This window comes from Ixodes scapularis, unplaced genomic scaffold (assembly GCF_016920785.2).
Source record: "Ixodes scapularis isolate PalLabHiFi unplaced genomic scaffold, ASM1692078v2 PGA_scaffold5__190_contigs__length_132052651, whole genome shotgun sequence".
Classification (NCBI taxonomy): Eukaryota; Metazoa; Arthropoda; class Arachnida; order Ixodida; family Ixodidae; genus Ixodes; species Ixodes scapularis.
This window is the reverse complement of record NW_024609880.1, coordinates 103,730,433-103,741,940: the sequence shown is the minus strand read 5'-3', so window position 1 is coordinate 103,741,940 and position 11,508 is coordinate 103,730,433. Positions and strand designations below refer to the sequence as shown.

Here is an 11,508-nt window from a genome sequence, read left to right as displayed (position 1 = left end):
CACCATGACGGGGTTTACGTCTAACACCATCCCTGTATTTTGTTATTCCCGCAGTGACTTGTTGAAAAAAAAATGTAAGGAATATTCCGAGGGAGCTTACGGGAAACAACGGCTTCGGTATGGAACTAGCCGAAGGCGCCTTCCATTTCGACTTTCGCTACAGGCAAGCACTTCGTGTCTGGTTCGAGTGCCTGCCGTACGCATACACATGTGAAATGTTTGGCTGTCTCGCAGCTGATGCCCTTCACAGTCATATCGTATGTGTACGGAAGAAGCAAGTCACTCTTTTCTGTTAGCAGATTAACAACCTCACTTCCTCGCCGGCAGTCCGCGGCGATATGCCCTGGCTGTTGGCACTTATAGTAAATTAACGGCCGCTTTTCTTCGAACTTTGAACTTTTTACTTCCACTTTCTTGGCCGTTTGGGGCTGCTCTGACTTTTCTGACGCGGTCGTCGAGCTTGGTACCTTCGAGCCTTTTTGAAACTTTCTGTACGGCCCCGAAGGTTGCTTTGTTTGCAGTTCCTCCGAACTATTCACGCTACGGGAGCAGTGTTCATCAGCTAGATTAGCTGCCATTTGCAAAGTGGTCACATTTAGCTTATCTTGAATCCACCGGCGCATCGGTTCCGAAAGAGTTCCGTAGAACTGTTCAAATACAATCAGCTAAATGACATTCTATTTATCCTCATACTCGTTCGCGCTTTTGTGCCATCACTCTAGAAAGCCCATGGCTTTGTACGCAAACTCGGAGTACGACTCCCTTTGCTGTTGCTGACGCCTTTTTTTACGAAACTTCAGTCTTAAGGCTTCCGTGGACAAACTATATCTTTGCCTAAGCTGAGGTTTCACCTTGTCGTAGTCACGCGCCTCTTCGACAGTCATTCGTGTGATTACGTCTGCAGCTTTGTTTGGGAGCAACGTCAAGAGACGTTGCGACCAAATGTCCTTCCCAAACCCTCCATTTGTACATGTCCTTTCGAAGTTAACGAGGTACAAGCTGATGTCATTGCCAACAGAAAATGGCTGCATAATACCGCTCATGTCGAAGTTTTCGCAGCGTGTGGCTACCTCAGATAGGGCAGCTCTTTCTTCGGGTCTGTGAAGTAGGAACTAATTAAACTTCAACTCAACTTCACGTTCTCTTAATTGAAGAGATACCGCCTTCCAGCATTCCTCTATTTCGTCGTGTGCTGCCCCGAATTTTTTATATTGCTTTAACAATTTCCTGCATGCGCATTGCCTTGTAGGCGGTTATGCCTAGCTCTTCAGCCAGCATAACGAGGCCGGGTTTCGTTAGCGACATGAGATTCATGACTGCCTAGTCTAAAAAAAAAAGTCAAATTTGGGGGTTTTACGAGCCAAACCTAAGATGGGCATCTGGCACGCCCCAGCGGAAGACTGAGGATTAATTTCGACCACCTGGGGATCTATTGACGTGCAACCGAAAGCTCGGTTACACGGCCCCTTCTCCGCAATAAGCCTCCGTCAGATTGCGGGCACCTCGGTCGGGATTCGAACCCGCCACCTGGGGATCCGTAGGCCGGCGCTCTCGCCTCGGAGCCACCGAGGCGGCTAGTTCCCTAGTCTCTGAAATGTCAAAAATCGCACTACCACTAATTTCAACCAGATAAGGCTGCCAGAGATAGCAAGGAAATCGTGCGCTTGACACGCTTGCCTTTTCTTTTCTTTTTTTTTTTCATTTTTTTTCTTTCTCCGTAACTTTAGCGCACCAGGCGCCTAAAATTATTCGAATTTTCACTTATATAGCTGTTTTCAATGACGTTCAAAAGGTTTCTTAGTCAAACCATATGTTTATTCGCAATAAATAAAAAGTGTCATTTTTTACAAGCCGCAGGTTCGCTACCCGCACATACCTTCTGAATGAAGTGGATAGGATAATGTCAATGATTTCGCATGCCGTATTTTTAATGCGAAAGCAATAACTGTCCCATCAAGCGAACCGGCGTTATGAGCTTTTGGAGCCGCACCAAACGGCACCTTAATTTCCCTGTCACATGGAGCGAAGCCTGTAGTCTGTAGCAGCGAATTGGTGGATAAATTCCCGTTGGCTGGCGCGCGTCACAGTTTCAAGGAGCGCCACCCCACAGAGAAGCCCTCTCCATGGCGCAGCGCCCCGGCCAGATGGAGATAATGGCCGGGCTCTGCACAGCGGCCGGCCGCAGAGCAAGCCTGGGTAGCCTCCGCAGAGGTTACCCAGGCTTTGGAAGAATACGCTACGTATAAGAATGCCTTCGCATTCGTATACGCAAATAATTTGTTCGCGTTAAAAGACTTCGGACGAGGCTATCAACGCCTTTTTTGCAGCAGTCAACGGTGTGAAGGACCATGTGTGAGCATAAAATGCGTCTACAAAGCACAATCAAATTGACATGCGCTAAGCGTCGTAATCACAATAATTAATATCAACATAATCAAAAGTTTCAAATAAAAATCACTCACAATTACAATTTTCAGATCACAATCATTAACATCCATTGTCAGAGTTAACGTAAAATCCTCCGTCTCTGCTGCATTCAAACAAAATATATATATAAAGAAACATGAAAGACATTTGTACATTTTTCAACATAAAATTATCAATGGACTTAATTATTGATTAAAAATATCAAAAGCACTATAACAAAAACACTGAAATCTGCTAACCACTCGTGGCACAATTTTGAAGTTTAGGTCACTGGGGCTAAAAAATACGCTTTTACTCTTTCTTTGAACATGCTGATTCTTCCACTTTGGTGTACTATGTCAACAATATTGGACTGGTTATTAATATGGTCAGGTAATTGGTAATCACGTTTAATCAAACTATCATCAACATGCTGAGTTGTAGAACGCGCTTCTCGGAACACCCGTTTTGATGAAAGAGTCTGCTATTGCTTGTTTTATCATATATCAAAATGCAGTGAAAGACACAAGCACTAACACGCAAACCAAAAGCGCAAGGCCATGGTGCGTGGTTTGCGCTTGATTGCTTTAATCGTTGACTACAAACGCACTAAAAGACGTCGAGCTCCGTGATGTAGAGTTTTCTGGCTCTGCTTTGTTGGCCTCTCTGAATTGTTATGTCGGCTGCGCTCTGACTTACAGCGAAAATGAATTTAAACGTTTATGTCGAGCGAAAGCTTTTTAATCCACGAAATCCTCACAAGGCATGTCTTACATATGCTCTTTATCATTTCATAACATTCTTCACTGATTAATTGAATATGTTTCTAACTCTTGAATAGTTAGAACGATAGCTACTGGCTTGTGGTCCCCTCATGATATCGCTTTCCCAACTCTGCAGCGCGGATTAAAGCCAGTATCAAGAACAAAATATGCCCAGCTCGGCACTCTCGCTCGGGTAGATGAGCTACCTGGGCTCCGCTTTAGGGCGAAGCGTGCACTGCTAGCAAAACTGGCACGTTTGCTGCCACATATCATCAGCGAGAGCACTCGCTGAGCGCTGAACGTGGACGGGCGAGCAGCAGAAAGAAGGAAATTAAGAGCAAAGGAGGAACATCACTCCCACGAGCCAGTTTTTTGGCCACGCGGATGAGTGTCGCCATCTAGTGTTACAACTAATGGCTTGTTCAAAATGGCCGCTGTGGGACAGCCGCCTTAAGCTGAACTAAAAGCTCCGCCTTCAGCCCTTTGGCTGCGCGTGCCTGCGCGTTCACACTTGTGTTGGCAAGGGCAGAAAGCTCGTACCGAAGGCGGAGCTTCTGGTCTCAGCTTAAGGGTGAACGGAGTATAAATATGGCGATAACTCATTCTGCAGGCTCTAAGCATCCTAGAAATGCCTAAATCATAATGATACCCGGCCGATTTCCCTATTAATAAATCAATCAAAGGTTTTAACAAATTGAGGTTATCTCCGACGATGGAAGCAGCAAGTTCCGAAACCAGGACCACTGTCAGCCTTTAGCGAGCGAAGGATCCGCGCACTGATATCAAAATGGCGCACGGCTCGTTGCCCGTACAGCCCGGACAACGATTCAACTCAGCGAGCTCGCGCTCGAGAGCTGACAACCGGACACGTCACTCCCGCGGAAGACAAGAACAAAAAGGAAACAAAAACCATTGTGCGCCGTTTTTGAGACGATTGGTGCAGTATTATGTTTCATCTCCGCGAAGAATTCACATTTTTCGACTACTCTTATTTGCTTTTATCATCTAAAAAAGCATACACATTTTTTTTTATAACAGCGTTTGCAATCTCAACGAAATGTCAACTTTTTTATTGGTCACATATCGTACTGGCTGCCAGAACAATGCTCCTTCCATCGGCGGAGATGACCTCAGTGCATTAGGTCTGTGATTGTTTTTTTTTCTTTTTTAATATAGAAATCGGCTGTGCTTTGTTTTGATTTCTGGATTTATAGGATGATTAAAACCCGCAAAGTGAGTTGTGACCAAGTTTATGCAATCTCAAAAACTTCCTTAGGGCAGATCTAAGGAAGGACTTCCTGGCGGCGGACTAAACACGCCTCCACAGAGATTTCCGGAGTATATAACAGATAATTCTAACACTCAGAATTTAAATAAATTAGGACAAACTAGAAGTCGAATTCAGTTGAAAAGTGTTTTTAAAAGATTTAGGGATACAATATATGATATACATATATATATAGTATTTTTCAACTTGCCTGTGTTTTTCGGTTTGTCATATTTTCTTCCTCCCGAAGAATGGAACGACTCAATTCTAGCGGTTTTTAAAACCTGATTATATCAACAAACGGTATACCTGACGTGGTCGCTAGCATTTGAGTCCCCTAGCATGCTCCAGTGTACTTACACTCGAACTTGCATCATGTTACAACAATGACCCACGTTCACCAGATTTAGTAGTCTCAATACGACGGCCGACATAAAATGAATATATACCAGAATTAACGTTTTCCTCTTATGAAACACCTCAACATGGATATGTGGAGGTCAGCTTTGCAAAAACCTTAGACATTTTCAGTTCTTGCTTTGCAATTTCATCTTTCAGCAAGTACAAAAACAAATGCATAATTTGTTACGGCGCATGTAGGCACAGAGTGTTGGCTTTGAGTTTATCTTTATTAATTTTAGACGTAGTGATTAAAATCTTCAAATCTCCATTTTGACCTTTCACAAACATCAGGGAAGTCTCCCAATTACTGTATACCTTATGATGTCGATTCTCCTTACGACTTCCTTGCCATTCCTAATTGCTTTCACGGCATGTTTTATGTTTGGAATTTGAATAAAACAATGAAAATCGTCCTTGCGCAGTACTCAGTCGCCAATTCCAATACCCAGATATTAACCTTCCCTGCACGGCAAAAATGTCACAATTTTCACAGACCAAAATGATCTGCAGTTTTGTCCATTTTCACAGTTTGGAATTTGAATAAAACAATGAAGATCGTCCTTCCGCAGCACTCAGTCGCCAAGTCCAATACCCACATATTAACCTTCCCCGCACGGTAAAAATGTCACAATTTTCACACACCAAAATGATCTGCAGGTTTGTCCATTTTCACAGCGGATATCTTGATGATTCGGAAATAATGGGAAATTAGTATAACGATGATAGCAGTGAGTATCTGAACCTGCAATATCTTCAGACTGACCAATGATTTAATAAAATATGGGCGCACATTGAGCCATACCTCACCACACGCATAGCATGAGCAATAAGCTGAGAAGTTTCAGCTGTTTGTTTTTGTCTATAAGACAGTAGCTAATTTCCTAAAAACTTTTGATCTGAATGCGACTTCTAGTTTGCACTACTTTGTTTTCAGCCCTGACTCTGAGAATTTTCTGTTTTACGACGGAAATATCCTTAGAGTCGTGTTTAGTTTGTTGCCAGGAATTTCTTCATAACCGTCCGTGAGCATATGTCATGCTTAAAAACCACACTTGCGCACAAACGTGAGCTCAACAAACTTGAGCTCAGATTTCAGCCAGGCCTGAGAAGTAATTCTAGGAAAGCATGTTAATATACCTCATCGCAGCAACGCTGTGAGGGAGCAGGGTTGACCTCAGCAGATTCACGTCGAGGTGATTTTTCACATAGGAAAACGTTTAATTCGATATATATATGTGTGTGTGTATATATATTTTATATCGATCATTCTGAGGAATTTCTATTCAATCTGTGAACGACAGCCGTTGACAAAACTGGACAGAAGCAACTTCAAATGTAAAAAGGTCGAGCAGACTTGAATAATAGCTGCAACGCAAAGACTGCCGCTTAAAGATCTCGTCTTATGGTTTAAACAGCAGAGAAATACGAAAGAGATGAGAGATAAATCAATATTATATGTACAGAGATTTTAAAAAAAAAATATGCAGCCTGACTCACATGTCCTATCTAAAATATTCCCCCCCCCCCCCCCCCCACTTTTTTTCTAAACGAAAACAAAAAAGAACGTGCGCTGCCAATGGCTTTGGAACCGCGGAGGGGTAAGGACAGACATATGCGCGAATGCACGATGCTCATTTTAATCAAAACAGGCAGAGGGGGAGACTGAAAAGGATTAATTGTCTATCCTCCGTAAAAAAGTTATTATAAACAGCTGAGTGCGCCACTACCACAGTCGTTTTAACGCGCACTGCACAGTGGCGCGATTACGAAAACGCACGCATGTGTAAAATCTAACACGCGTCGAAAACGGGAAAAGTGACATTTAAAATGGCGACGGCGGGGGTGTTCATCCTGCGCTTTCGTTCCACGTGCCGCCGAATGCAGCGAACTATCGCCTTTGGCCACAACGTTCTTTAAAATGTACAAAACAAAATGCTATAATGTGGGAGCGTTTTGAACCCAGGATCGGGGATGTTCACATCCGTTTATTAAAGGCATTTTTTAGATTATTTTGTTTTCATTAATGCGTCGTTGGGAATACAACTACGTTCACTAGCGAGCAGTGCCCCTGACGATATTGTTATGAAAACAAAAGTTCCCGTGTGGATTAAAGCTGTTGTCTAGCTTTCTTTTTATTCGTCTCCTTTTTTTTCTAGTCTGTCATTTTTACGTAGCTTAGGTTTCTAAGAACGTATAAAAGGCTGAGATTCTCGGCGATATACCAATTTCGTTCGAAAACCAAAATGTATCTCTATTCAATTGCACTAGCAACCTTCCTCGTGGGAACCAGCCAGCATTTTGGGCTTTCATCCACTGTGAGCCCCACCGACCTGCCTTACGAAGATGATCCGAACAATTTTGAACACCAACACGCAACCGGAGTAAGAAACTGTTTGAATTTCTTGCGAAGAACCGCGTTCTGGCCTAGTATTGTAACCACATTGAATGACTGTGAAACATAATTAGAAAGAACTAGAATTTTTGTTTCTTTAGGTAGGGGCATGTTATATCAGTGATGTGGTTTTACAATTATAACTAATTTAAAGTGGCGCTCCGAAGACTCTTTTGTTTACGATTATCCTCTTTGTTATAGCTATAAAACGATCAGAAAGAAACGGTGGTCTTTCTCATAATTTATTGAACTCTTCTTTGATCAGTTGCCTCCTCCTCTTCAGCCATGCATCTAAAGCTTATGAATCTGTGTTCAGCTTGAACAAATAGGCATTCATTTTTTTTTATTTCATGCTGGAAAGACGAACATAGTAATGCTAGCAGTTACTAAAACGCCCTGGTGTTAGACATATATGCTTGTGACCGCTTCCGTCGGGAGAAGATACACTACCGAAATCTATGAACGCTTACGATCTGCGTACAACTACTGACCGAAGGTTTTTGCAGCCTTTGGGACATTACATTTACGCGCTATCGATGCGAAATGATTGCCTGTAACGTTGGCAAAATTATTTTAAACCCACGGTGATTGGTTAAAGATTGCTAGATATTTACGCAGATCGTGGATGTCCCTGGGCTACCGGATAGATTGATGGTGCAAGAGTTTTATTGTGTTTTGAGCAGTCACAACCGGTTTCAGATCAATCGGACACACGCAGACTCAAATTGTTGAAACAGTGTTAAGATGCAGAGAGCTCTACTCAGGGCCCGGAAGCTTCAAACAAAGGTTCTTGAGTTATTATCCTTGACGATGTTTGTATGGGAATCTCGCTCAATCTGCAATATTTACCAAAGTTTTTTTATCAAATAAAAAATGGTGATGAATTGATGCGTTATTCATAATGACATAAATAAAAAAAAGAAACCATAATTTGGCAAAAGTTTGTTCCAAAGTAAACTAAACCTTGAAATTACGTACAGTACTGAGACATCACCTAGATTGGTGTTTTTACTTCTCTATTCATATGGCGCTGACAAAAGGCATGATCTGAGAGTTTAATAGGGCTGGGCGTCGAATCAAACTTTCAACCCGATAAAGCGCCACCTTTTAATCCAATAATAAAAAGATTAACCGGTCTCATTCATTTCCATGTTTTATAGATAATAAAAGCACAAAACATTGTGTGCCATTGTTGAGTATGTGACAAACGGCGCAATGTCAAATTTGGATTTCGAATCAACCTCTATGTGTAGTTCAGAACAATTCGAAGACACTGACGTTCAGAGATCATTACTTCAGTAACAAAAGGCAAAGAGCCTCGTTGATATTCCCCGGCAAGAGTGGCCTCTCTTGATTGTTCACGATTGTCTGTGCTGCGCTAAACGGACACTCGAAGGGCGTTGAAGAGGGCGGGACACGTGTAACATTCTGCGATTGTCTGGAATGTCGCCTCCATAGTTTACGTAAGACTACAAGTTTTCCCAAAGCTTGCCCTTCATACAGGTGTATTCGTCCACGTCTGCGTAGCGAAAGCTTTGAACTCATTTCTTTAGGTTCGCCAAAATTTCACCGATTCCCTGACAAAAATTATAAATGAGTTTCGATTGAGCTTCTAATGTATTCCTGTGAAGTACATTAGAAGCTCAATTTAAACTCAGTGATAATGTTTGCAAGGGCTAAAAGATTAAAAAAGATTAATTGCGATTAAACCATTAATTGATTAGTCATTAAATGAATCGATCAATTTCCCAGCCATAGTGTTTAATTCTTAAAAAAAAATACCCGCCCATTAACGTCCAGTGCCCAGCTATATGAAGTGGACTGCTGCAGCGATGACCAGGCAGAGCCCACGCGGTCTAGCAGGCAGCGAGTCAAGCACCGAAGCAGCAGCGGCTGTCTTCAGATTCATAGACGCACCCCCGCACGATATCTCCCTCCTCCGCCTCCGACACCACGCGGATGATACCGACAATCACTTTTGAGAGCGATGTGCATGTTATCAGACACGCGCTCGCCCTCGCGGCCCAGGCGCATAGGAGAACGTTACTGCGGCAATCGCCTCCTTGGCGCGCACGCTAGGAGCGCGGTGGAGAAGGGAGATACCGCGGACGGGGGCGCGTTTCCACGAATGCGAACACCGCCGCTGCCATTCCGCCCCGTGGCTCGCTGCCCACTGGACAGAATGAGCTGTACTGCTTGGTTTCCCCTCGCGCATTCCAGCTCATATTGCTCGCCACTGTATGTATGAACAATCAAACACAAATAAAATAAAATCGGCGGGTTTCACTTGCCAAAAAACGAAGAGCACCTGGCAAACCCCAGCTGAAGACTGAGGATTAATTTCGGCTACTTGGGAATCTTTTGACGTGCAGCCGAATCTAATTTGCACGGCGCCTTCTCCGCGATAAGCTTCTGTCAGATCGCGGGCAGCGCAGTCGGGATTCGAACTAGCCACATTTCGGTGCATCCGTAGGTCGGCGCTTTGCCTCGAAGGCACAGAGGCGGCAAACAATAAGAAGCACAATTATCGCATATTTTCCTATAAGGCTGTCGAGGAGTTGATATTGATTACCCGACGGCGCTCTGTTTGTTCAGCTCAGTGCCAAACTTCAATGTTTTACACTAACTGCATATAGTCTCCCAACGGACAATAACCCACCAACAAATATTCACTAAAGAAAAGTGAAGAATGTGGAAAGTATAGCTTTGAATTGCCCTGAGCGTGAGCGAGCGCACGGGTACCCATTGCTTTGAATGTACTGTTAACGCGGAATGAACAAATATTATTAGTCAGGAGCTGATACGCTGAAGCAATACATGCCTTCCAATCAAAGGCCTTTCTCGGCATCAGCGAACCAGTGCAAGTATGGAGCAAGCGCAGAGACAGGATCACAAACTAATTTGCCGATACTCTAAAAGCGTTCGGTCTGAGGGCCTTCAAAATCTACATCATGGCTATTTGACAGGATATGGAGTAACTTTAACCCGAGAGAGACAAGCAGGGCAAAGAAATACACGTAAAAGCAAGAGCCAACACGTAATGTCTTCGAGACGTTGTATCGGAGACGTTGTGTGTTGTCCATCTCTTTTGTGTATTTCTTTTCCTTCCTTGTCTCAGATTATACGTTTTACCAGATCGCCTGCGCACGCACGCTTCCCTCAGATGTTGGATATACGCTTTTTCATAAAGATGTTCTGCATGAAAAAAAACAATTTGGCAAGCATGATGCGTGATGGTGTGAGCGAGAATATCTTTACGTGTGTGTGAGCTTCTAATATGTATTTGCAGTTCCTGTGCAGCAATTCCACGTACCACATGTTGAATCGCACATATAGCCCACAACCTCCAAGTGAATGCGTATCCGTGAACGTTACGTCGGGGCTTCGTAACGGCACGTATCAGGCTCTTCTCCGGCACCGCTTTAACGGCTCAAGCGAAATGTAAGCGGAAGCTTTTGTTAGGATTTTTGAAAATGGAAACACGACATAGATATCTTATTCCGAAATTCTAGATCCAGCTTGAACATAACAGTTCATCCGTTTACCTCCGGGCCGCACACTGAGGATAATGCGCTTCTATTCAACCTTTCAAGTAAGTATTCACAAACAATGTGAACGTTGTCTCAATTTCAATAGGCCAAATGGGACAGTTAATGCTTTCGCATTACTAAAAAAACTTATTGTTACCTCCCGAAGCAAGGGTTAGCGACGCATCAGTAGACAAAGCAGGCTTTCTGAATTATATTTATTTTTCGCAACAAAACGAGTTTATTATTTTTTTTATGAAAGGGTTCGAAGCTGAATTTAATTTTGTTTCAACCTAAAGGGAAGCTGAAGCACTTTTAAAAAAATTGAGTTAGGAGCTGACTGCTATAGCTTTTTGTCCGGTGAATTCAGTTATCGCACTTTAGCGGAGCAGAAGTAACCGTAAACATTTGTTTTGAAAAATAGGCGCAGCGATTTTCCCTAGACATGCGACGGTTCTTTCTGCGGCCTGCTATCTTTCCAGCGCGTCGTGACCTCATCGTCGACATCCCCAGCCAGCTTAGTGGAGAACAAGGGACGTCATTTTTGTTAGTTTTTCTCTCCATGCCCGCGATTTCCTGCCCTTGGCGCGCCATGAAGGGCGGGTCTACGCATCCACGTCGAACTTACGACGTAGATTACGACTATCCTACTAATAAGATCGAAAGAAAACTTAAGACGCGTCATTTTGTTGACTGTCCACATTACAACTTCTACCGGTTGTTAGAGTTCCGGACCTCTTCAGCTTAAGG

General features: G+C 43.3%; 1 protein-coding gene across 1 annotated transcript; it reads left to right on the top strand.

The window, feature by feature from the left end:
- The first annotated feature begins 7,082 nt into the window (after positions 1–7,082).
- Positions 7,083–11,077, top strand: LOC115328396. The gene is made up of 4 exons (XM_040213886.1): positions 7,083–7,220; positions 10,521–10,672; positions 10,744–10,823; positions 11,058–11,077. The coding sequence occupies exons 1-4, from the start codon at positions 7,083–7,085 to the stop codon at positions 11,075–11,077; spliced, it is 390 nt and encodes a 129-aa protein (XP_040069820.1).
- Positions 11,078–11,508: the final 431 nt, after the last annotated feature.